We start from the raw sequence: 26,273 nt of genomic DNA, 5'->3' as shown, positions 1-26,273 counted from the left end.
TTAAGAAACTACTATCTTAAAAAAGCCCTACCAGAATCCATTCAACAAGCATTAGACCGTCTGCAACTACCATGAGCTTTGCCCCCCCAACTGTTTTAACTCCGACAAAGCCACTGACAACCAAAACGAGATACAGAAATCAAGACTCCAGTGACATGAACCACATCTGGATTGGTTTTGGGTTTTTTGCGTTGTTTTTGGTTTTTTTTAAAGATTTCATTTATTTATTTGACAGAGAGAGATCACAAGTAGACGGAGAGGCAGGCAGAGAGAGAGAGAGAGAGAGAGAGAGAAGCAGGCTCCCCGCTAAGCAGAGAACCCGATGCGGGACTCAATCCCAGGACTCTGAGATCACGACCTGAGCCAAAGGCAGCAGCCCAACCCACTGAGCCACCCAGGCGCCCCTTGCGTTGTATTATTTATTTGTTTTTTGTTTTGCATAAAATATTTACTACAGTTTTTGAAGCAATACCATCTCCTGTAAGGTATAAAGCTGTAATCAAACCTCACTGAAGACAGAGAAGAGGAAACTTGCTCCACCAGGATTTGCTACAGCGAGGCCCGGCCTCTCAGCAGCCACCATGTGCCTCTGCCCATTCCGCCTCCATTGACCTGTACCTGAGGCACAGCAAATCCAGGCCATGAGCAAGGACCTGCCCTCCATACCCTTCCTCTATGGGCTCTCTAAGAGCAAGAAGCCTTTCAAAATTTAGTGAAATTCCTGCTTCTTGGCCCACGACAGGCCCTCCACAAATGAAAACTGAATGAATAAGGCCCGGGCTGCCAACCAGACCTAAGATCACTGAGGACACACTGCACACTTCTCGTCCATCTGTAGATCGGCTTCTAAGAGAAATTAAATGTCACTGTTTGGAGAAAAAACACGGACTATACTCCTCCCCTCATACATCAAAAACTGATTTAGAGCAAGCCCTCCCCACCCCACCCCCATTACTTTCCTATAAAGGGCAACAAAGTAAATAGTTTAGGCTCTGAGTCACACAGGTCTCTCTGGTTCTTCTTTGCTTTTTTCACAATCCTGTACAAATGTAAAAACTGTTCTTCGTTCTGGCGCTGTGCAAACACGGGCCAGGGCCAGGCTTTGGCCCAGGGGCTGTAGTCTATGACTTCTGACCTCCAATGCAAAGAAAATAGAAAACAAGTAGCATTTATGTATTTATTTTGCAAAGTAATTTTTCACCAGGTATAACAGTTCAAAAAAGCCAGGCAAGACAACAGTCAAAACAGGAAAAAAACGGGTCTCGCTGCTGAGCTGGAGAGCCAGAGCCCAGGAGGACATCCGTGGGACTTGGAGAGGTCTGAGGCCCCACAGGAGAGCAGGAGGCAGCGTCTCTCTGTGGCTCTCACATGCTTTTCCTGCCACTAACTGTACATTGGCACACAGGGTAACCAAAGCATTAAAATTCAAGGTTTAAACCTGACACTGTCACATCAAGGTCAGTGTCGTTGTATTAGGCCTTCAGTCTTTCCACACTTGAGACTTCTTTCTCACTCGGTGTCCCTCATGCTCTCTTCCAGGAGGTAACATTCTGCCTCTTGCAGTTCCGTATCTGATCATTTATTATTTACAGCTTCATGTGGCTTTATTTCTTTAAAAACAAACTCCTCGCTTTCTGCCCTTCTTGAATGACGCTGTATTGGGCCATCAGTGAAAATAACTGATTGCTCCCATCTTCCGATCCTAGATCCTAAGAGAGTCTTTGAACTCAATCCTTCAGAACATAAAACTTAATGGGGAGACATGAGAATAATCAACCTGTGAAGCCTGTCGCCTCAGGAAGCACAGAAAACCACCTCCAGACCTGCAGGGGGAGGAGGGGAGACGTGGCAGGGGGAAGGGCCACACAGCAAGCCGACTTCAGGCTCTGGACTCGGGGAGGGGACATTGCAGGAATCACCAAGGACAACTTGACCGAACACCAGAGAAAGAGTGGAAGGAACGACAGCAGCCATCCAGTCTCTGACGGACACCAGCAAAGAACCGACTGGCTAGGGCCACCTGGCCTGAACTCACAGCATCCAGGAGGCATCCCAAGGCTGAGGAGATGGGCGTGGGGAAAGAGAGTGTCTAATCTAAACACAAGCTCATCCCTGGCAGTCACTGAGCTGCACGGCACCAGAAACCAAGAACTAACTAACTAACTGACTAAACTGAGATGGTAGACGGTGAGCCAGTCTACTTCTAATCATATCCTAGGATATTTTAAATGCCCTGTCCTAAAAATAAAAACCACCCAGCATCATTTTAACAATTAAATCACGTGGTACCTCTACTCAAATGGAATTTGAAAACTAAAAAAGATTTTTACCCCAAAAGGTTTGTGCCAGTGTTTCAAATCTTAAAGGTCCCAGAATGTCCTCAGTAGTAAGCACCTGACCTTGAGTCCCCTTGTTACCTCTTTATTAGCTTTAAATGTCTCTTTCTTGCAGGCAGCAGTAGTCCTCCACTCGAAGTAATGCACACAATCTGTTGCAGTTACAAATTCAGGAGTTCCCTATTTTTAAAAAAAAGTAAAAATAAGTTAACATACTGCATATTGTAAGGGGGTTTTTTCCTCCCCCCTTAAAGTTAGAAACAGTAAAGGCTAATGAAAATTTTTAAAGCAGCAAGGAGGGGGAGGAGGGAGGACACAACTGTTTTAGTTAATCAAGGTCATCAAGAAGTTCCCAAACCCAGAAATTATGAGACAAAAGCTTCGTGAAATCATGCTGGAATTTTGGTATAACTGGTCCAAAACTGTTCTACTGCCCCAACTATGCAAGCACAGTAACTCCTGGGATGTAGTCCTCAGAGCCCTTCCACTCTCAGACTCCAAATGTTCTCTTAACCAAATGCCAACAAAATCAAAGCCAGAAAATGTGACCTCATACTTCCTGTAAGCTGAGGACGGAGGCCCATCTGGACCCGACCGAGTTCACACACCAGCCTCGCTTTAGACACCCCCACACTCAAGGGCAGCCCCTCCACACAGACTGCAACCAGGGTCGACTCCAAAATGGTCAACCACAGCACTGCTGGGTGATACGTGACACCAAATTCACCTCTACACTGCCATGTGCAAATCTAGGGAGTTCTTCGCAATTCTGGTTCTCGTGTGATGAACACAGGACTCCTGAAGGAAATCAGTTAAAATTAAAGCAGCAGCTAGCCTATTCTGTAACACAGACCTCCATATTTCATATCACTGCAAAGAGATCTTTTTTCTAAGGTTCCAATATAGACAAGAGTGCATCTGACAGGCTGGTCCCAAATTAACAATGTTAAGTTCTATTTTTAAAGTTCTTCAGAGGAGACATTATGGGCCTAAAGATGCAACAATCACAGCACCAAATTCTAAAACAATACTTTAAGGTAATCTGGCAGCCCACATGAGCTTCCTCAACCTTATTTTTCTAAACACTTGGGTTCTTACTCTGATTAAAGAACAGTTGTAGGATCTCTATATAAATTGCTTCTCCTAAAAGCTAGCAATTATTTACTGGAAGGTCCTTTCTATATACCAGAGATTAAAACCAACAACTCATATACAATATGCAAGAGTAAGAACAAACATCACGCTTTAAATAATGATGTCCCCTTGCAATGCCAGTAACACTCAAAAAAGGTGTGATTGATGGCCATTACCTACTGGCCAAGACTTCTCCTAGACAGATGCTGGTCTTCCCAATTTAACATAAATAAGGAAACAAAAACAGTTTAAAAAAAAATAATAAAGGCACTGCCCTAAAACTACCAAGATAAAATGCTAGGTAAAGAAGTCTTAGAAAGAAAAAAATGTATGCCTTACAGTATAAACACTCAACAGTGTTTTGAGTTTAAACACACTAATCACCTTGAATTGTAGTTTTATACAGGATGTAGATCAAGTTTCACTTAAAAGTTGTAACTTACGGGCTACGGTTTGTTTACATATTGGTTCTTAATGGTGATGGTGTTTTGGTTGGTGGTTTGATGGCTCTGTTTGTGTTTTTAATTTTGCTCACTTATTCTTCCCAGAAAAACACTATAGCAAGAATGCCTAACGGGCAAACATTTTTAACAAACGGAACATTATAAAGTGACTCTGGGTGGACTCACCAAGGTTTTCCCACATAAAAAGGTTATGCTACTCTGGATTCTGTGATTTGGGCTTTGCTTGCAGCTCTCTGTTGTGTTGAATTCCAGAAGAGATCTGGTTACAGTTTTTGAAGAAGAATCACCTATTTGGAAAGGAAAGGACATGAACAAACTATAAAACATTTATAACCATAAAGTTATTTCCAAGCAAAAGCAAATTAAAAGTGGTACTATAATTCATCTGAAGGCTCAGAAACTTACAAACTGTCCCTTCCCCAGAATTTTCCATCTGAAGAATGGCATTTCCATCCACCAAGCTACTGGTCAAGCCCCAAACACGCTAGAGTCTTATCTTTCTCTTCTGGTCAAGCCCCAAACACGCTAGAGTCTTATCTTTCTCTTATCTACCACATTCAATAAATCAGAAAGTTCTAATGGTTTTGCCTCCATCTCAAATCCACCCACATCTCACCACCTCTACTACTGCTGCTACTAAAACCACTACCATCTCTCACCTATACTCTGGCAATAGTGTAAGACTAGTCCCCTTGCCTCCACTCTTGTCCCTCACCATTCCCCCTTTCCCCATCTACCTCGACCAGTGGGATCTTAGAAAACATAAATCAGAATATATAACTCAACTGCTCAAGTTCTTCAATAATTTCCCATCATACCTGTTATAAAATAAAAATTCTTTAGAATGGCCCACAAGTAGGGTGATTACATCTCAGTTTGCCAGGTCTGTCACTGCAATAATCTGGAATAAAACATCTATACCATACCAATATGGTAATAAATTGGTATAGGAACAGATAAACTCACAAGTAGATTAGAACAGAGAGCGCAGAGAGATATGTACAAATCAAACCTTGATGTAAGACAGAACAACAGATCAATGGGCAAAGAAGAGACTATTCAATAAAGGGAACTAAACAAAATGAGAATCCACATGTGAAAGAAGATAAAAACTGGATCCCTGCCTACCACTGTATACAAAAATCGACTCTAAAATAAAGACATAAACATCAAACTTCAGAACTTTTAGTACAAAATATAGTTATCTTTTAGATCCTTATGCAGAAAAGTATTTAAGACTCAAAGCATTAACTCTGAAATATTAATATATTTGACTTCTTAAGTTTAAAAGTTTACTTCCATCAAAATATAGCTTAATGAAAATAAACTACTTATAAACTGGAAGATAGACAAAGCTGGCAAAGAAGTGGCATCAAGAATATATATTCTCACACATGGGAAAAGAATAAAAAACTTTTCTTTTATAATCCTAGAAAGTGAAACAAAATAACCTCTAACTGAAAGAACACACAAAAAGAAGAGATGGGGGAAAACCCACACCTAGTCAGTCTTGGTAAATTTTAATATTAAAGGCAAAGAGAAAATTTTAAGGCTTCTAGAGAAAGAACACGTCACATGCACTAGATAACCCAATATAAAATGGATGGGATCAATCAAAAGGAAGAAAAATATGTCAGTAAGTATATGAAGAGAAATGTTCAACACCACTGGTAACCAAGGAATTACATACTGAAACCACATGGCATACCAATCACAACCATTCACAAAAGTTAAATACCAAGTGTTGGAGGAGAGTGGTCTAGCTCCCCTTTGTTGCTTCAGCATGGCATTAGGTCCTAAAATTGAACATTCATGTACCCCATGAGCTACGTATTGAACTCTTAGGTATCTATACAAAAGAAAACAATGCACATGAAACATGTGAAACATGAACAAAAACCTGGACACAACCGAAATGCCCATCAGTAGAACAGTGGATAACAGTGGATAACTTTGGGAGAGCCACACAATATTTATGTAAAAGTTGGCTGGAACAAACTACAGTGAAAGATAACGAGTTGGTTGATCTTTAGCAACATAATATTGTTGTTACCACTTTAAGTCCCGGAAAATCACACATAGTATGATATACACTTTCTAGAAAGATAAAAATATATATCTCTCTCTCACACACACACAGAGACTCCTGAGAAAGAGATAAGACACAGCAAGAGAAAGAAACAAAGAAAGGGAAGAAAATTTTAAATACAGGTTAATTATTACTCCCACTGAAGGGAGACAGGAAGATGGAGAAAACACGTAGATAGTGATTATTCTCGGGTTACTAGATTTTGTTAGTAATCACATTATTAATTAGTAGTCACATTATCCAAAACAACTAATCACATTATTAGTTAGTAGTCACATTTTCCAAAACAGCTAATTAAAGAACAAGAAAAGGGTGCCTGGGTGGCTCAGTTGATTAAGCAACTGCCTTCGGCTCGGGTCATGATCTTTGAGTCACAGGATCCAGTCCTGCATCAGGCTCCCTGCTCAGCAGGGAGTCTGCTTCTCCCTCTGACCCTCCCGCCCTCTCCTCCTCATCTTCGTGTTCTTTCTCTCTCTCAAATAAATAAATAATCTTAATTTAAAAAAACAAAAAATAGAAGGTTAGTCCACAGATCAGTTATGACTGTATCATGAACTCGGGATTATAACTGGTCCAATCCGATACAAATACCTGAGATCTTCTTTTAAAAAAGAAATAAAGTAGGAAGAAAAGGGGAAGGATCAAAATTAAGATGCCAGTGGAGAGGGGGTAATGGGCTCCAGAGCTGCCCCCACAGCACCAGTCTCACAGTCCATTGGTTCTTTCTCCCGACTGCCCGCCTGCCTTTTGTGCAAAGGTCTGCCTGAATCGCTCTCTCCCCTAAAACTCCCGAGATCTTCCCAAAAATCCTTCTTCTCTGCCGAGAGCACAGAATCCCTGCAGTCTCCGGGACCAAGGACAGCGCCCCGCAGACAGCACCCGTAGCCCCGCCCATGGTAGGCGTGTCTAGAACCGCGAGACGGGGCGGGGCTTCGACGCGCCCCTGCAGTGCTGCGCTCCAGGAGACACGGAGGGCGGGCGCGGACTGCAGCAAGCTGCACAAGCCGCGGCCAGAAGGGGGCGCTCACAGGCCACGGTCCCCCCCACCTTAAAGACCCTCCCCCACGCCTCCTGTCCCCCCACACAGCAGCCCCTTCCGGCCCTGTGCCCAGAGCTCCTGGGGGCTCCTCGTAACAGCTGGGCCCGCCCTGAAAAGGAAACGCAGAGGGTCCTGGCCTCGGGCTGGGAGGGATCCAGCCAACCTTTGCCGACGCGGCACGGGGCACCGGCATCCCTAAGCGCCAGGCCCCCATCAGCATCGCACCCGCCTGTCCATCTCGCCTTCTTCCTCTGCCCACTCCGCCCGGTGGCCGGGACCGGCTGCCAACCGGGGCACTCGGGGAGAGGCCGCAGCGAACCGCGGCAGACAACCGCGGCAACCGGCCAGCCTGGCCGTCCTCCCCGGACAAGAGCCGGGTGAGGACTGCGGGGCCGCGGCCAGCACGCCAGGCCCACGGCCAGCTCCCGAGGACGGCGCCAAATGGGCTGGGCCGCGCTCGCCGGGCCCGCCAGACCGCGCCGGGTCCTCCAGACCGCGCGCCGGGCCCGCCAGACCACGCTCTCCAGGCCGGGTCCACCAGACCAGACCGCACTGGCGGGGCCCCACCAGACCAGACCGCGCAGGGTCCTCCAGGCCGCGCTCTCCAGGCCGGGTCCTCCAGACCAGGCTGCGCGCGCCAGGCCCGCCAGACCGCGGTCTCCAGGCCGGGCCCGCCAGACCAGGCCGCGCTCGCCCAGGCCCGCCAGGCCGCGCCGGGTCCTCCAGACCGCGCTCTCCAGGCCGGGTCCACCAGACCGCGCTGGGTCCGCCAGACCGCGCGCTGGGCCCACCAGACCGCGCGCTGGGTCCTCCAGACCGTGCGCTGGGCCCGCCGGACCGCGCCAGGCCCGCCAGACCGCGCGCGCCAGGTCCTCCAGACCGCGCTCTCCAAGCCGGGTCCGCCAGACCAGGCCGCGCTCGCTGGGCCCGCCAGACCAGGCCGCGCTCGCCGGGCCCGCCAGATCGCGCCGGGTCCTCCGGACCGCGCCGGGCCGCGCGCGCCAGGTCCTCCAGACCACGGTCTCCAGGCCGGGTCCTCCAAACCAGGCCACGCGCGCCAGGCCCACCAGACGGCGCTCTCCAAGCCGGGTCCGCCAGACCAGGCCGCGCTCTCCAGGCCAGGCCGCGCCGGGTCCTACAGACCCTGCGTACCAGGCCCACCAGGCCACGCTCACCAGGGCCCGCCAGACCGCGCCGGGTCCTCCAGACCGCGCTCTCCAGGCCAGGTCCGCCAGACCAGGCCGAGCTCGCCAGGGCCCACCAGACCAGACAGCGCTGGCGAGGCCCCACCAGACTAGACCGCGCCGGGTCCTCCAGGCCGCGCTCTCCTGGCCGGGTCCTCCAGACCTGGCTGCGCGCGCCAGGCCCGCCAGGCCCTCCAGGCCCGCCAGACCGCGGTCTCCAGGCCGGGCCCGCCAGACCAGGCCGCGCTCGCCTGGGCCCGCCAGACGAAACCGCGCTTGCCTGGCCCGCCATGTCGTGGCGGGTCTGCCAGACCTCGGTCTCCAGGCCAGGTCCGCCAGACCGCGCCGGGACCGCCAGACTACGCGCTGGGTCCGCCAGACAGCGCTCTCCAGGCCGGGCCCTCCAGGCCGCGCTCGCCCGGGCCCGCCAGACCAGGCCGCACTCACCCGGACCCGCCAGATCAGGCCACGCTCTACAGGCCAGGCCACGCCCGGTCCTCCCGACCCTGCGCGCCAGGGGGCCCGCCAGGCCGCGCTCGCCCGTACCCGCCAGACCAGGCCACGCTCCACAGGCCAGGCCGCGCCGGGTCCTGCAGACCCTGCGCGCCAGGCCCGCCAGGCCGCGCTCGCCCGTACCCGCCAGACCAGGCCACGCTCTACAAGCCAGGCCGCGCCGGGTCCTGCAGACCCTACGCGTGAGGCCGCGCTCACCCGAGCCCGCCAGACCAGGCCGCGCTCCAGGCCTACCAGGCCTCGCCTGCAACCCTCGCCGTCCCCGGCCGAGCCCAGCCGAGCTCGCAACTCGGCCTCGCTGAGGCCGCAAGCCCTGGCGATCCCGACTTCGCAGGCGGCCGCAGGGCCCACCGCGCGGCCACCCGGCCTCCCCAACACACCACTTAGAGCCTGTCAGGCAGGCAGACAGCCCTCCCCGTGCTAGTCACCAATGTGCTCCAGCAAGGTTTCCCCAGTTACCCACTTTCCTTTCCCTTCTTTAGTGTGTCGTGTCCTTCAACGTGTACTATTCACATGTTCTTTCACCAAATGAAGAAAGAATCCTCTCTACCCAATTTCCCGCCCCCCCAGCTGCTGCCTCGTTTTTCTGCTCCTCTTTATATCAAAACTCTTTAAGAGATTTCTATTCTTGCTACCACCAATTACCCTCCCCGTTCAGATACTCCCCCTTGTCCCCTGCACTGGCTGTTCCCCGAACCACCTGACTCACTCCTTCAGCTCTAAGTCTTTGCTTAAATGTCACTTTCTCAGCGATACTTACCCCCATTTAATATTCTTGAACACACACTCCTGAGACCTCCAGCACCTCTGACTCTCCTTCCTTTTTTTTTACAGCACTCATCACGTTCTAGCGCACCACCTAGCCACTGCTTGTTTGTCTAGCCCCCACTCCATTGGTATGTAAGCTCCCCAAGAAAAGGGATTTTTGTCTGTTCTAGTGACTGATTCATTCAAGTATTTGTTATAAATAAATAAATGGATATTCAGTGTTGGCTGTTTCAAAATATAATTTATACATATCTCTTTTAAGATATGACTTAATCAAGTAAATCAGAATAAAATATGTTACAATTTACCAAACCAGCCCCATACAGCTAGGTTGTGCCAGCATATCTGCCACAGTTACCAATGCTACAAAAAAAAAAAAATTATTGTACCAAAATCTACGTACAGTGCTAATTTCTCTACTGGTAGAATTTACAAAAGTAGGTAATGGGACTATAGGCTTTAAAATTTAACAGCTATTGTCGGACTATCAGGAGAGGCCATAAATAAGATAAAAACATGAGTTATATCTAAAACTGAACCAGATTATCATCTTAAATAGCCAAAAGGATTATACAGTTTTAAGAAAATGAAAGAATACAGGGCTTAAGAGGAAAAGAGATTTTTACATCTTAAGAGTCAGAGATGCAGAATTCAATCCAGCAATCAACCTGGATGGCTGTTCCAGAGTTCTCTGAGTGCACACAAAATATGAACAATACAAATGTCATCTGAAGTAAGGGGCCAGCCTCCTTAGAGTAAATGAAGGCACCTGATGCAGCAACCACAACAGGATTCCCTGTGTCCTGCCCAGGTCATCAACAAGAAGCTGGTCAGAATCCCAGGCTTTGGCGGTAAGTAACCACAATTAACATTCTTTCCTGGTGGGTATGTTACACCTCAGTTCTGTGGGCTGGTAACAGGCTTCCTGAAGTAGATGTATAGCTTCTAACCCTCAGAAAGATTAATTAAATTAAGACCAAAGAATTAACATTTGGGATGGCACGAGAAATGTGACTGTATTCCGTATTTTTTCATACTGGCAAAGTTCAGTGTCATGACTCCAATCGATCCACAGCTTATAACTGACCAACTGAGACTTGTGACACAGTATTAGACCATCTAAGAGAATTTCAAACTAATTGTATTTACAAATTTAAACTACTGAATTTATAATTATTAGTACTAAAGTTCTAATTATCAGATCAGACACATTAAGTACTTTAAAAGGAAATCAAATAGGTAAAATGTAAAAACGTAGAAATTTTAAATTGGGGCAAAGACAATTCAACAAAGTTGCAAATGCTATTCATGGGTCCCATAAAAATGACTGCTAAACTCTGCCAGATTTATATATGGAACAATATCATTTGCCTAAGGAAGAACTAATATATGATTTTTTAATCAAAAATAATGTAATATTGTTTAAACCAAAGTTGAGGTCTTAATATTCATTTCTGTGTACAAAAGCAGCCTTTGTGGGTATCATAAAACACACATCAACAATTATCTTCCCAAAAGAGTTACAACCATCTTCCCCGTAGCAATACAGGCATGTGCCTGTTTCTAGGCTCCCTGCCAATGCTCTACGATTCAACCATTTAAACTTCTGCCAATTTGATACAAGAAAAAGGAGATTTCATTATTGCTTTGATTTACATTTATACCTGGCTACTAATGAAGTTGTACTGACTATCTGGGATTCTTCTTTTGTGAACTGCCTGTCTTCAGACTTTGTCATTTTTCCTTGGGTTGTCTGTCGGTCTTATCATGTATTAAGAGAAGCTCCTACCTCCCCCCTAGATTATATTTCTATTTTGCTAGGTTTCTTCCCAATGTTCTATTGTCATTTTAATTTTAACTGATCTGAAAATTCTGTTATAGGATATAAGGAAAGGTCTAAAGCGGTTTCCTAATAGCTTTCCAAATAGCTAAACTACACCCCAACTTGTGGTTATACTGACGTTCTCGTTTATTTTCAATCTACTGCTACTAGCTTTTCTGTTCCTCTGATCTACTGGGAGCTCCAGTTTTTGTGGCTGTTTTCAAAATTCACTTTCTTTCCTTTCTAGCAAGTTCATAAGAAGTTAGTTTCTCAGTTGTCCTCTCACAGCCAGGAGTTTGGATTTCCCATCACGGTTCCCATTTTAGCTCTGCAACTGTCCAGTGTGACCCCATGACTCACAAAGCAACACGGCCCACAATAAGTTCGCAGGCTCTGGAGTCCACCTGTCAACATTTGAATCCATAATCCTACAACCTCTGACAAGCTCCTGTATCCATTTTGGGCTTGCATTTCTCCATTTATAAAAAGGGAAAACGAAGTCACCTACTTCAGAAAGTTCTGAATGAACTAAACAAGATATTTTACTTTAAAAACATAAGGCCTGGCACATAAATGCACAACAAATTTAGTTATGATTTAGTTATGAAACCAAATTCATAATAACAAATTCCGTTATTTCTATTACACAACACAAACTGGCAAAATCAGATCTGATTCCAGATTATCTGTGTACTAATTTAAGGGCATTCGCATTCAATCAAACTAGACTGCTTTCTTGAGGAGAAGAACAGGGACAGTGCAGAAAGGGTCCACCATCCAGCAGGCCATTCTCTCCCTTCAGGAGTGAAAGTATCTGCGTCACGCATGTCTGGGAGTCAAAGGAAATGGGAAAGTGCTCGTTCACCTCACAGTCAACCTGTACCTTAACTTTTAACTCAGCTAGTTACTTCTGGCCTCTCGCCTCTAGCCAACCTCCTACTCCATTGGGACCAGCTTCCTAAAAACACATTTTAGCAGATCACCTCCCCCATTCCTGGCACAAAGAATCTATAATAGACCCACACTATTCACATCTCAGAAAAAATCAACTCTCCTGCGGGGCTTTCAAAGCCAACCCACCATGGGTCATTCTAAAATTCTGTCCAGCCTCTCCAACTTCACAGATCATCCTGCCAGTGACACTTGCTTATCTGCATCCAGTATCCATCCCTTACACTGCACTTCTCATCAGCCAGAAATACTATAGTCAAATATTATAATAAAGTCATGACGAAGATTCCCTTTCCTCTTTCTGAAAACCTCAGTCACAGTGACCAACAGGCCCACCTGTGGCCTCCCTGCACGAATCCTTAAAATAGAACAGCAGGAAGTTGGCCACTTCATTGCACGATTTTAAGTAGGTCACAAAATAAAATTTGTCCAGCCCAAGAGTTCAGAACCTGGGGCTCTCTCAGATCTCTGCCCCGAGCCTCGCTTCCCTCTTACCAGTGTTTCTAGTCCAGACAGTGCCCTTGCTGGCAGAGAGAGGAACCAACAGAAGCTGCCGCCACCAGCAGACCACACGACCTTACTCTTGTCCATCCAAACACTGCTTTCTAAAAAGCCTTTTTAGCCGTGTTCAGGAATTTTCATTCAAAACAACAGAGCTACCACAGCAAGCTGACCCTCCCAAACTCCAAAAACCTGGCAAGTAGTCTCTCCCCACGACCACATTGGCCCCAGTCACACATGGTCTTCACCTCACGACTGTCCTTCACCATCACATCTCACTGTTCAAACTGCCCTGGTCCAAGGTCACCGCAGACATTCATGCCACCAAACCCAGGGAAACACCTGTAGGTCAGCCCTCCGCCTCTTCTGTTAGTCATCTCCCCCTCTCCTGCTCCATGTGACTCGGTAGGGCTGCGACTGTCCGCCAACCTGAACCCATCCTCCTCACCAGGACACAGGGATCCTAACCCAAAAGGAGGGCATTTGGGGAAATGAAATGAGCCCTAAAAAAGGAAAGTTTGCACTTTTGTCTCCTGGACTGGCAGTCCTTAGGACTGGTAAATTTTTACTATAAGCCTAAAACCAATGACCACCTTTGATGGCACATAAACAGTAACAGCCTGAGACTCAAAGAAGCACAGAGGAAAGCAGACACAGAAGGGGTGAAGGGGCTGGGCACTAGAAGAAATGAGCCTGAAGGAGGGAGAAAAGTAAAGACCGGGTTTGAGAAAAACAAGAGAAGGCAGAGCCATCTAGGAAACAGCCTTCTGTATCAATAAATACAAATGTGCATGACTCTTCATGATTGTTACTGTGCTAGATGGAAATAACCTAATCTGATCTCACTCTGGACACATGTAAATTCTTACTTTTAACACATGATAAAACAGAAAACGTATATTACATAATATAAGCATATATAAGCTTATGGGTCAATAGCTATAGTCATTTTTGCAAAATTGGGATCCTATACATCCAGTAACTTAAGGGTAGTTCTACTTACCCACAGAATGATAGGTGCTTGTCTTCAAGTCGTACATACAAATGGCACTTGATGGCCCACAGTGGGCAACATCCACGTTTCCACAGATGCTGATCTTATAAATCATGTTATTTTTGGTATCAACAGCTTCCCATGTATAACTAGAAAGGAAGAAAAACAATTTGTCACTGTCACTGATCTGCCAATAATTAAACTTCTCCCTAGTTTCACATTAAAGCCACTTTTACTCAAGACTACCACAATCTAGAAGACATACTTTCATCAGCCAAAAATACTAAAGTCAAACTATGTTAAGCTGAATAGAAGCCAGGGCACAAACCACTAAATACCACCTCGTTCTGGTTCAATCCGCCCTGAAGCTGCCACAAGACTGACCATCATCAAAATACTTAAATATTCTACAATTTAAGAATATCAACTCTCATAAGTAACTGCTCAAGAATTATGTTGAATATATGATAGTAACCCTTCCAATCACACCAGAATGCTGAAAAGCCAAAGGACTGTTTTTAACTTTATGTTATATAAAAACTAGTTATGGCATGAAAGACAATTCTCTTCTGGTTTCACCTTTTGTGGCTACAGTTCAGATCCAAACTAACAAGAAGAAGTTGTGCAATAAATCAACTACCTGACTCAAAATCAGACAAAATTTACTTTAGCTTGATCCACTCCATCAAGCATTTAACATGCATTAAAACTCACTCTCCATTCAAGCCTCTGGCAAAGTAAATACTAAGTTAATTGTTCAGGAGTCAATCTGCATACTTGGGACAAAATAATGGTTTGTCAGTTCTGTCAAAACAATTATTCTCAATTCTCCACTCTTCCTGGAGAGAATGTTTTGTCCGTTTGTAAAATAGGGGTCATTTCCTCAGCAAGGCTAAAGACAGGAAATGAGGAAAGTAACTAAAAAGCTCCTTGCAAAATGCAAAGATACTGTATTAATTCAACTGCATTGCTGAAGAGAAGTTAAACAGGAGTTGCTCTGGTTCAGCCTACTCGGGAGCTGGCTCGGGGAGAGGTGGCTAAGCCCTGAGACCACTCAGGTGTGGGAGTGCATCTCCCCAGAGCAGTACAGCCTTGATGGTAGAAAGCACCAGCTCACAGAAGCAGCCGTGCTCTTCCCAGAGCCCGCCTTCCCCTGGGCCTCGGGACAAAGACCCGCACAAAACACAAGGCAATGTGGCTTTCCCTGCCTAGAGGCAGCCTTCCCCTCCCCCGACAGCCCTGTCCAGTAAGGAAGGAGCCCCAAAAGTGGGGTTGCTGACAGGCAAGGAGCCAAGCACTCTCCTGAACCTAGGGCTGATCAAATTTACCTGCCGAGAAGCAAAGGGACATAAGCACACGGAAGCACTCGGGCAGAGTGGCCCAACGCTCCCCTGGTTCTGACAGCCGTGGCTGGGAACCTGAAAAACAGGCCGGTGTGCTCCCACAGCGCAGGCCTGGAGGTGACGCTAGAGGTGACGCTAGGCTTGTAAGCGGTTACCACTGAATGTCGCTTTTTTTCAAGTGTAGTTGATATACAATGTTACCTTAGCTTCAAGTGTGCAACACAGTGATTCAGAATCTCTATTCCTTATGCTATGGTCACAAGTACAGCTACCATCTGCCTCCAGGCAAGGCTATTACAATACCACGGACCCTGTTCCCTACGCTGTGCCTTTCATCCCCGTGAAAGGGGATGAAATGGGGAAGCCTGTACCTCCCACTCCCCTTCACCCATTTTGCCCATCCCCCTACCCGTCTTCCCTCCAGCAACCACCCATATTGAACTCAGCTTCTTTATCAGTAACCCCTTATAGTTATCTCCTAAAGGCAGGAAGGCTAAAGGCAAAAGAAAATACCCCAAGTACCACCAGGCATGAGAAAGTCATCAATAAAGGCCTGTTTCCTTTGACCTTCACTAACCTTTATTCATTTGCTTCACAAATATTTAAGGACTTCCTGCAAAGGCACTCAAGGGTGCAGCAGTGATCAAAGCAGACCAGTAAATCCCTGCCCCCCCCCCCCAGTATGTACTGGGGTGGGTGAGGGGGGACAGAAAACAAACAGGTAAACAAATTCACATACTAGTATGCTGAGTTTAAGTGCTCTGGCAAAAACGAAATTGTGAGTGCTGGGAAATGGGCAAGGACCAATTTAGACTGAAAAGTCTTCTGAGACTGTATTTGCCCTGAGACTCAAACAACAAAAAGGAGCAACTCAGGGGAAGACATGGTGGGAAGAATATTCCAGCAGCTGCACTAGCCCCTGCTAGGCCCCGCAGAGGGAATGAACTTACTAGCACCCTGATGGAAAAGAGGGCAGTGTGGCTGGGGCACGGTGGAGCAGGAGAGCAGCAGCAGCGGGGGTGAGGTCCAGGAGATGGGGAAGGCCCACTACATGGGGGGGGTGGGGGTGGGGGGATGTTGCAGATTCAACCACACCGTTTGATTTTATTCTTAAAAAAGGAAGGCCACTCAAACACACTGTGGGTCTTTCCTTAAAATTTTAAGCCAGTGCTTTTATTTGCAAAGTATTAGTAAAGCTTTTCTATTAATTACAGTTAATTAAAGAAAAATGCTAACCTCTTATTCAAGAGCAATGACTACGTTTTTCTGGGATACTAGACAACGAATCGAAAACCTTAAGAGTGGCATGAAAGTGTTTTGCAATCCTAAGTATATGAGAGCGGTACATAAAGGTATCATTTTAGGATGAATCGACTGCTAGGAATCAACTCTATAGAAATCCGCACGGTATCTAAAATGCTATACTTTTCTTAAAAACAGAAATCCACTGCTGATTTTGCAAAGCTGATATTTAAACAAGGTAGCTGTAAAGAGTGTGTATTGAGGGAGCAGAAAAAGAGATAAAAAAAGGAAAATGGGGAATACTGTCTTGATTATCTGGAAATCAGTGTCCCTAGAAAGAAAAGTGTTCCTCTGTTTGATTTCCTTTCTTTCCTGATTTTGCATTTCATAACTGCTTTGTCAAGATTCATCAAAATGGTAAGTGGGCTCGGGAGTGAGGAGTGATGAGGCTATGAAAGTATTTGAGTACTGGCTTTCTCCTGGGGCTTGATATAACCACTTACCACAGGGCAGCCCCTCCGGGCTGGCACCTTCGACGCCCCCCACAACCCCAACCCAAAATACCGGGTGTAGAGTCCTTCATCACAGGAAGGAACGACCATAGTATGTTTCTAATCTATACTACACTAAACTCTGGATGAAAATATTTGCAAGCTGTGTAGAAATGTGGTCTACACACACACACTCATGAGAGTGCACACATGTGCATCTCAAGTGTGTCTCCTAGGTGAAGGTCTCCTGCAGCAAGGCAGGGATGAGAGCCCGGGGGCATTTCCTTGAATCTCTAACACTCAAACCCGTATCAAGTCTTCCAGGTCACTGCGGCTCTACACTACCCCACACCCACTCCGAGGGAAATGACGGGAAATGACGGGACGCAAGGAGGTGGAGCAGGGAGAATCACAAAGGCCGAGGAAGAAGTTGGTCAATGGGAAAAGCACCCAGCTGCCCTGCCCACGGTCCCAGCCTTGCGGAATTCGGCCGACGTCCTTAGAGGAGGCAGCCCGTTCCCAGTAGAACTGCTTTTCTCGACGCACCACCTGTATGAGAACCTTGGCTTTGAAAATGAGCAAAAGCAAGCAAGGTCCGTGCCATTCTACCCCATTTTCCAGCGTGTAGTGTAGTAAGCCGATGCCCCCCTCCAACTCTCAAAAAACCCAAATTCATTTCAGTGCACACCTGACACTTCTAGACATGCGTGTAGACCCAGTAAGTGCCCTGGACCCGCAGCTATGACACCAGCACTACTGACACGGCCCACACACAACGTGTGCTCCTCAGGGCAGTCACAGCCTCCCCCGTCCCCCAGCACTGGGAAGGAAAGCCGCCATGGGCCAGGATGGAGCACGACGCGGCTCTCCCAGCAAAGCCACCCTTCTTCCACCGTTCTGAGCACCCTGGCCCGGGAGCCAAAGATTCCCAGGCTCAGAAGATCGAGCCCCTCACCCCAAGTCATGCAGGTATGGAATGTGCCAGGTCCGTCTGAGCTCCAAGGGAAGTGTTTAACCACCAAGGTGAACTGCCTCATTTACTTTCAATTCTTCAAAGTTTTTTTAACTTCCCAGAAAATAGTTTCAATTACAACACTGCAACTGACAAAATAGTCCACAGAACTCTAGTTTAAATCTTGTCACAATAAACGCCACTAAAATGACAGATCCTGTGCTGCGCAGGCGCCCAGCATGAGCGAATGCACCTGAGGGTGGCCCTTGAGGAAAGGCCGCAAACCTGTGCGAGACGCAGACTGCCCCGGGCCACACTGCCTGAGAGACCGCAACTTTCCCAACTCAAGTTCTCCTCCACACTTTCACACTTCTGCTCTCTACCCCGTCCACGTCTGCCTCTTCTGCATACTCTGAACTGCCAACCAACAAAGGCGCCGCCTTCTGCAAACTCTTCCCTTACCCAGTGCCTTCTAAGGAAGAGTATCACTTCCCTCGGCCCCCTTCCCACAGCTGCCCTCGCCCGCCTGGTGGATCCAAGCTGGTTGAGGGCTTCAATGAGAGGGACACTCATCTGTGACTCACTCTCCCTCAAAAGGAGTACTCGGCTCAGCAGAGAGCTGCCCTTTGATACCCCAACCAAGAGTCCAACAGTGTCACCAGTAACTTGGAAACATCCTACCATCACTCCTTTAGATCCCTTGGGGAACAGGGACGGGGGCAGAAGTCAAACACAAGGCAAATGTCTTTAAGACATCTCTGATTTTAAAGTGAATTCTGCTCCTGAAATATGCCCTAAACGTGGACAATTAATTTCACCATAAAAAGTGAGCACGCAGGCTGAGTCATTCCCTTAAAGGAATCTTAAAACTGTCAGCCCCGACTGCAACTCCTACGGCCTCAGCCGAAAGTGTCTTGGACGACCACAGTCGGTCCGTGTCTGTTCAGTGGCACAGAGGATCCATTTTAACCTCATTTGGTTTAAATTTCATAATATCCTGAAAGGTGTTGGCAGATTACCATGAGAAGGAGGCACACAAGTAGCATACTGTCAACCAAGCCGGAGACAGGAAGGCATTTCGACTTTCCCAACACGGTCCAGCAAAGGCCACATGCACAACCAAGCCGGGCAAGAACACACCCAGCCAGGGGCATGACGAAGCAGCAAAGCCAGATGACCAGACACAACTGCCCAGAGTCCAGAAAGCCTAATGGAGAGACGCAGGGCCACGCCCACTGAACAAGGCCCATACTTCCGTCCGAAAGAAAGGAAATTCACAAGAAAAAGCCAGAGAGGTACAACCGGACAGACTGTGTAAACTCTTTGAGGCTGGTGTCTTCCTGGGACACTGCTCAGGTTTTCCTCTCTGTGATCGCTGAGTATCTGCAAAACTGCAATCTTACAAAACAGGATTTGGCTTTCTTTCACTTTTAAAACCACTAACATCTAAAATAGAGTACATAAAATTCCGTTATAAAATGTAGGATATACCCAACCTCTTAGAGGAAAAAAAAAAATCTTAGATGACTGAGTTCTTTCCCCCAACACAAAACAGCCCCACGAACCTGAATTGCTTCTTCACGCTTTCTGCCACCAAGTCACACTCCTGAAATACACCTCAGTTCCCTCGCACTCCATGAGTCTTGGGGTTATGGTCATGGTCATGAAGCTATTAAACTTTTTATTACTGGCCTACAATTAATTATTGGTTTATAAAGCCATACAGAGGTATGATGGAATCAGTAATAAAATTAATAAGCATGTGTGAATCTATAATTTGGTTTCTTCAAGAAAAAAAAAAAAAACAAAGCTTGGTAACACACCAGCTAAATTCAAACAGCACAGTAACCGGCTAGAGGAATGTTTTTCTGAATCCAGAGTGAGCAGCAAATCTAAAATTTTAGGGACAAGTGAAAAGTCTTTCCAACCTGAACATCAAAAAAAGATTTTCCAATTTTTGGCCTGCATCCAAGTCCTCTTGCGGAATACTCAGGAAATCGTTTGGCTCACTTCTGCCTCTTATCATTACCAGATAGTTTCTCAGCTCGTATATCCAGCTCTCTAACCTTCAAAAATCTGGAACAGTCTCCTAAACTTAAGAAGGGGGGAGGGGGGACACAGGGGGAAAGGAGGGCGCGGAAAGAGGCAGGATTTCCAAAATGGACATTTGCAGCAGAATGTCAAGAGCTTAATGTAACCACTGTTGTCAACAACTTTCTGCGGCCGACACTAAAAGAGAAGAATCTGATTTGGCATCCTGGTCTCAAGGCCAGGGGACACATGAGTTTGACACAGCATGGCAAAAGCTTATATAGGAAGTACTTCACTTCCTATTCTAAAAAACCCACAAAGCTGTGGATATAGATATGGGGCCTGAACAAAAAAAAAGAAAAAAAGAAAAAAAAAAAAAAAAGGCAAGAAAGTGCCAGACATTAGTCTTTGGTTTTCCCGGGTGGCTACACCGGGTCGGGGAGCAAGAAGCCAGTTGGCTAGAGAGGGATCCAGCTGGAAGAAAGGCTCTAAAGCAGCACCAGAGCCCAGGGCGCTAGGGGATGGGTGAGGAGGTGGCCCAGCAAAGTTTTAAAACCAGCACCATGAGTGACTAACAGAGGTCGTGTGAAATAGAGAGGGAGGTGAGCCTCACTCGGAAAGGTGCCATGGCAAGTGGCAGGAGCCCACAGACATGGCTCCAACTCCCGCCCCACCCTGACCAGCTGTGTGGGACACACTTAATCTCCCGAGCCCCGACTCCCTCATCTATGAAACTCAGCTGCTGCACAAAGTCACTGTGAGGGAAAGCATGACCAGGAACGTTGAACTTTTGAGGGACTAGGATTTAAGGCTTTCATCTGATCGATAGAAGGCTTCAGGCTGCTTCAAAATGGAGTTTACAAAGAAAGGTACATTGGCTTAGAGTCTCCTAAAGGAATGTCACGTAACACTGGCCAGGAAGTGGAGGGGGCAGTCCCTTATCTTGGGCCATCTCCACAGAGCTGGGAGAGCTCGAGACAGAGACTGGGGGGGGGGGGGGGGGGGGGGGGGCCCTAAGGACACACACACACACACACACACGCAAACATCCGCTGCCTCCTGGGCTCTCTCAGGACAAGACAGCCACTTTGGGCCCACCCACGCCTGGGCCACGTAGCCACCAGCTGCCACCAGAACAGAGGCCTGACGAATCTGAAACTCTGGCAGAGGAGCAGGAGAAAATGGACGGCACATACCCTTCCTAAGGAGGTTCCAGCGCAGTACGAGGTGTGGAATTCTCAGTCCACTGGCAAAGGCCCCCTCCACAACACAAACCTCTCAAAAAGGACCGCCATCCTGCCTGCGCCACGCCGTGGCCTTTTAACTCGGGTCAGGTCCGCTATTAGGATGCGGGCCTGTATTTCAACTCTAAACCCTCTGTGAAGATTTTTTAAAAATCAGAGTAATTACCTGGATGTTCGCGGACTGTGTTCCTCATATGCATAAAGAAAAGTTGGATTACAGGCTAAACCTCCTTAATTATACGGATGCCTGAATTCAACCGCTTTTAGAGCCAACCCACCAGCCCACGGCACAGGATTCAAACCATAATGCTCCGTCCCCTCGTAAGCTGTCACCAGTGTCCCAGAAAACCCGCCCAGCCCCAGTGCCATTCCTTCAGAGAGCAAAGCACCAGGGAGGTCTGCGCTCCCAGCCACTGGGCAGTCCACTCAGCTGCGACACGGATGAGGCCGCTATCGGGAGCCGGTCTTCACCAGGCCGGCGTGGCTGACACAGAAGAAACGTCTCTGCTCTGAAGATGCTGGGTTCAAATGTCAGACTGGCCCCTGCAGCTTGGAAGAACCCAACAGCCCCCGGGGAAAAGGAAACACACGCACCGGGCACCGCTTTAGTGCCAGGCCAGGAGTCACCGTCATGAGTTCCTCTCAAAAGAACAGCATTATCTCACCTCACCCTCAAGAGCTTTTCTGAAGAACACAGGAAACATCTGTGGGGTAACTCTGTGCCCCACGCTTTTGCTGAATGATCTACAAACACGGCTCCTCGACTTCACCCAGCCTCTCCGGGCAGGTGCTGTCCCCCCTTCAGACCCAGAATGACGACCCTCGGAGGTGCAGGGCCTTGCCTCCTGTCAGGAGCTGAGAAAGTGACGAAGCCCACACTTGAAAGAGGCCCGTCCTGCCTCAGAGCACATGCGCCTCCACCACACGGCCACAGGAGAAGCGTCACCAACCGAACGGGACCTGAAGAGAAAAGGCGGCCATTTGCTAAACTGCCACCCTCAGCAGACAGCCTGCTTCTTGGTTCACTATGGAAATTAAAACAGAAACGTCCTCATTTCCATCAAATCTACCAGTCTACCTGCACCTGTAACTGCCTACCCAGTCTATCAAAAGTGCCAGCATTCTCCTTTGGCCACACCCACCCTATGTCACTCCTCTGCTCAAAATTCTCCCAGGGCTCCCACCACCCTTGGAATAAAAGCCAGAGTCACTACAATGGCCTATGGGACCTGGCCCCCAGCTACTTCTCCACCTCCCCTCCAGCCCTCTCCTCCTTTACCCTCAGACGCCACTGCGGCCCCTGTGTCATGTCCTAGCCACATCAGCGTGCTCCTCGCCAGAGCACCTGACACACGGTCCCTAGTATGAGGCACTGCCTTCGTGGTCTCTGCTTGTACGTCATCTTACAGAAAGGCCCTGGAGGAGTGCACGCTTCCTTATGAAGGGGCCCCGCCCGCAGCCCTTCCCACCAAAATGTCAACCAAAGGCCAACTCTACAAAGACGGAAGAGAGAACCACGTTGGCTTATCACTTTGTTTGTGGTGAGGAACACGTGTACAGCACGCAGCAGGCCAAGGCGCTCCAAGGAACAAGGAGAGGGTGACTCAGTGGAGATGCGCCCTTGTCACTTCTAGGAATCCACTTCTTAGCACTTCCACTCTGGTGGTTTGGCTTTCTATTTTCAGACCAGGGGCAGAGACCAGGGAGCGTCGGGGGAGTTTTTTGTTTTCAGTACAACACATCATTTCACAATGTGTAACTCACCTTCAGGGTGGTGAGAACCCAGAGATGGCAACAAGTGAATTTTACACACAAAATCCACCGGTGCATCCTCCTGAGCGGGCCCTGAGGAGTATCTGCACACTCGAGCCCAAAGGCTCCGACTGAAAAGACGGCTCCTAAACTTCCCTCCCAGGCTGCGCACGGGCAACCAGATTTCAAAGGCCACTTTCCTCCGTTCGCACATCCCACAATCTTTGCCTCCCTACCTGAAAGCAAAACTGAGTAACACCTTCACGATCTCTCTAATTCCTACAACGCTCCTCGCCGCCTGGGCACCGTAATACTCGTCAGGATCTGCTCTCTCCACCCAAGGAAGCTGCCCTCCGGATGTTAGGCGAAGGGCAGTTGCCCCAGCGGATCTCAGAGCACACAGAAGCTCACAGAAGAATCCCCCCGGAAGGTCTCCGGCTGCTCTGAAGGGCAAGTTTCATGCTCAAAGGAACTGGAGCAACCGGCACCCCCCCACCTCCACTGCTGGGAAGGGTGCGCGCCGACCTGTCCCCCGCCCTGGCTAACGCAGAGACCAAAATAGGCAGATGACACGGCTTCGGGCGCCTCAAAATCCTCTCCAGCAGCAGCTGTTGCAGCTGAGCAGCCCGGCAGAGCTGAGAAGAGCTTGCACGTCCACCCCCCACCCCTGGCCTGCCTTCCCATGCCGGAATCCAGCACCCATCCCCCTCCATCCAGGGAAGCCCACGGAGAGCTAAGAAGGGGCCCCTGCTGACCACTGACACCCACACAAAAGTCAGCTGGGGCTTCTTAGCCCGGACAGGAGATGAACAAGGAGGCTCTCTCTCTTCCCCTGGACAGTGGAACTGCTACAGCCACCCCAGGAAGGAAGACAAGCCAAGAAAACTGCAGGAAGGGGCCCAGGGCCGGCCTGACATATGGCATCTGGCATCTGCCCAAAGCCTACACCTCCCATCATGAAGCTCCTCCTTGTTTAAGGGAATTCGAGTGGGGCTTTCTGCAGCTCACAACTGAAGGAATCCTGAAGGATGCGTACCTCTGAACCGCAGAATTCTGGATGCAAAATGGACCCCGAGAATCACACGGTCCAGTGGTTTCTAAACTTTTTCAGACGATGGAAACATTTCTTTCTCAAAAGGAGTCTTTCGGGGGGGGGGGTGCCAATGTAGAAAACGGCTAAAGAAGCAATGCTCTCTGGTTGAGGCAGAAACCCCAAGGCACTAACAGAGAACCCCGGGGGTGCAGGGTAACAGGCTAAAAATACCACGAAGATAAATGCAGCAACTCCAGCTCACAGACAGAAAGTAATCATCACCGCCACCGCCATTTGCGAACACTGAGGCTGGGAAAGGCACTGACATGCATTTGAACCCTCAAACCAACCCTAAAAACTTGACTAGCACCCTGGTTTGACACAAAAGGAAATTAAGGCCTGAAAGGACCTGTAACTGGCCTGAATCCTAGCAACTAATAAAGGGAGGGGTCCAAATTCAAACCCAAGACAGCCACTGCCCTCTCCCATGGACGGAACTGAGACCCAGAGAGAGGAGATCTGCCAGAGTCAGCTCAATACTCCAGCTCTCGAGTCTCCGGCTGCAAGCAGGACACACTGCACTTGGCCAACTGCAATCAACACGGCTTTATCAGCTATCTCCTGGCAGGCGCAGGCTGGGGGTGATACCTGCGAGGGCAGAAAAGTCCCGAGATTTGAAGAGCGGACACCACGATGCATCAGCCAGAGGCCCACCTCGCCCATCCCCCAAACTCCTCTGAAACCATTTAGAGCCAAGATCCAACAACTGCTTCCAGCCGTACCCTGCACAGCTGCACCAGGACAGGCAACAAATGTCCAAAAGGAGACTCACCGCCAAGACCACAATCAAGAATCACCAGTCATCAAAAGGGCACCAACGCCATGAAAACGAGGACAAACTACCAACAAAAGAAAACAAGCCCAAGGAAAGAGAATTAATGGAGCAATCGGAGCAGAACTTTACAACCTATCTTCCTAGGAACGATGAAAACTGTGGCAGCCAAAAAGATAGATTCACAGGCAGCTGTGACTATACATCAAGTTGTTGAAATAAACTTTTTTAAAAGCAAGAGAAAAGTTTTAGAGCTTACGAGCAACAAAATAGCTAAAGCTGGGAGAGGGGAGACAAGACTTTCTCCTGGAACTCTAGGTAGCAGCCAGATACAAAGTATTAAAGACAAGTCAAGCAGGACAAAGAATTAGTTACAATAAAGAAAAGCTGAACAGCATAATTACAGAAAACTTTTCCCCAAACGGAGAACAGTTTTTCCAAACACACAGAACACTCTCCACTTGACTAGGTGCTAAGCCACAAGGGCAATGTCAATAAATTCCATCCCATTCACTAGCCACAATGGTGGGGGGGGGGGGGGGCAGGAATTATCCATTCACCTAGAGAAAAATGATTCTAAACAACCAATGGGTTCAGGAAGTTGAAACAGTTAGAACTTCTGGATTCCTGAAAGAAACTATTTAGAATTTAAAGGTTAACAAACATGTAACAAAGCTCTGAGTGATACAGTCCTTGGAACAAAGAAACATATAGCTTTAAATTCATCTAATATTATGTAAAAGGACTTAAAAGATCTAAGCTTTTCAAATGTTATTAAGAGAAAGCAGAAATTAATAAAATTGAAAATACACAGTAACAGAGCTGATAAACAAAAGAGGTAGACAAATCTTTACTAAATATGAAGACAAAAATGCACAGACATCAGAAGTTTTTAAAATTCACCTAGAGAGACAAAGAGTATTTTCAAAAATATAAGAGTAGCATGCTGTACATTTATAAATGAATGCAAAATTAAAATGACAATTTTCTAGGAAATACAGACTTTTGGTAAAGTGGCTTAAGAAAAACTAGAAAATCTGACTAGATACATAAAGAAGGTAAAACTGAAAGCATAAGCAAAACTCCTCCTCCATGGTACTCTACCTTCTCAAAGACACCAGGCCCAGATAGTTTTACTGGTGAGTTCTACCAACAGTTAAGAAAGAGAAAACACCCATCTTACACAAAAACTTTCCCACAGCATATAAAATACTAAAAACTAACTAGCTTTTTCCACAAAGCAAATATATTCTTGATGCTAAGCCCAGCCAAGAACAGCATGGAAAAGAAAATTACCGTCCAGTCTCACTTAAAAACAGCTTTAATCATCCTACATAAAATGTTAGTAAACAGAACTAGATATATTCATGAAAAAATAAATTTTCAGCCTCACCTCATATCATACACAAAAATTAATCCAAAAAACTTGAACATAGGACTAAACATAAAAGTTAAAACTATAAAACTTCTAGAAAACCATAAGAAAAAATCTGTTTGGCCTTTGAGTCGACCGATGGTTCTCAACTGGAGGTAATTTTGCCCACCGAGGGCCATTTAA

The 26,273-nt window shown here is 47.5% G+C and overlaps 1 protein-coding gene across 1 annotated transcript in view; it reads right to left on the bottom strand.

The window, feature by feature from the left end:
• IGF2R (insulin like growth factor 2 receptor) overlaps window positions 1–26,273 on the bottom strand; it is a 94,610-nt gene that overhangs the window by 62,783 nt on the left and 5,554 nt on the right. The window contains exons 2-4 of the mRNA XM_032837241.1: window positions 13,805–13,944; window positions 4,100–4,221; window positions 2,418–2,516 (exon numbers count right to left, since the gene is read on the bottom strand). Of these exons, the coding sequence (XP_032693132.1) occupies window positions 2,418–2,516; window positions 4,100–4,221; window positions 13,805–13,944 (361 nt within the window). The remainder of the gene's footprint in view (window positions 1–2,417; window positions 2,517–4,099; window positions 4,222–13,804; window positions 13,945–26,273) is intronic.

The sequence above is a fragment of the Lontra canadensis genome, unplaced genomic scaffold (assembly GCF_010015895.1).
Source record: "Lontra canadensis isolate GAN:19392208 unplaced genomic scaffold, GSC_riverotter_1.0 scaffold97, whole genome shotgun sequence".
NCBI classification, from domain to species: domain Eukaryota; kingdom Metazoa; phylum Chordata; class Mammalia; order Carnivora; family Mustelidae; genus Lontra; species Lontra canadensis.
Note: the sequence above shows the minus strand (reverse complement) of the source record. Positions and strands in the feature narration are given on the sequence as shown.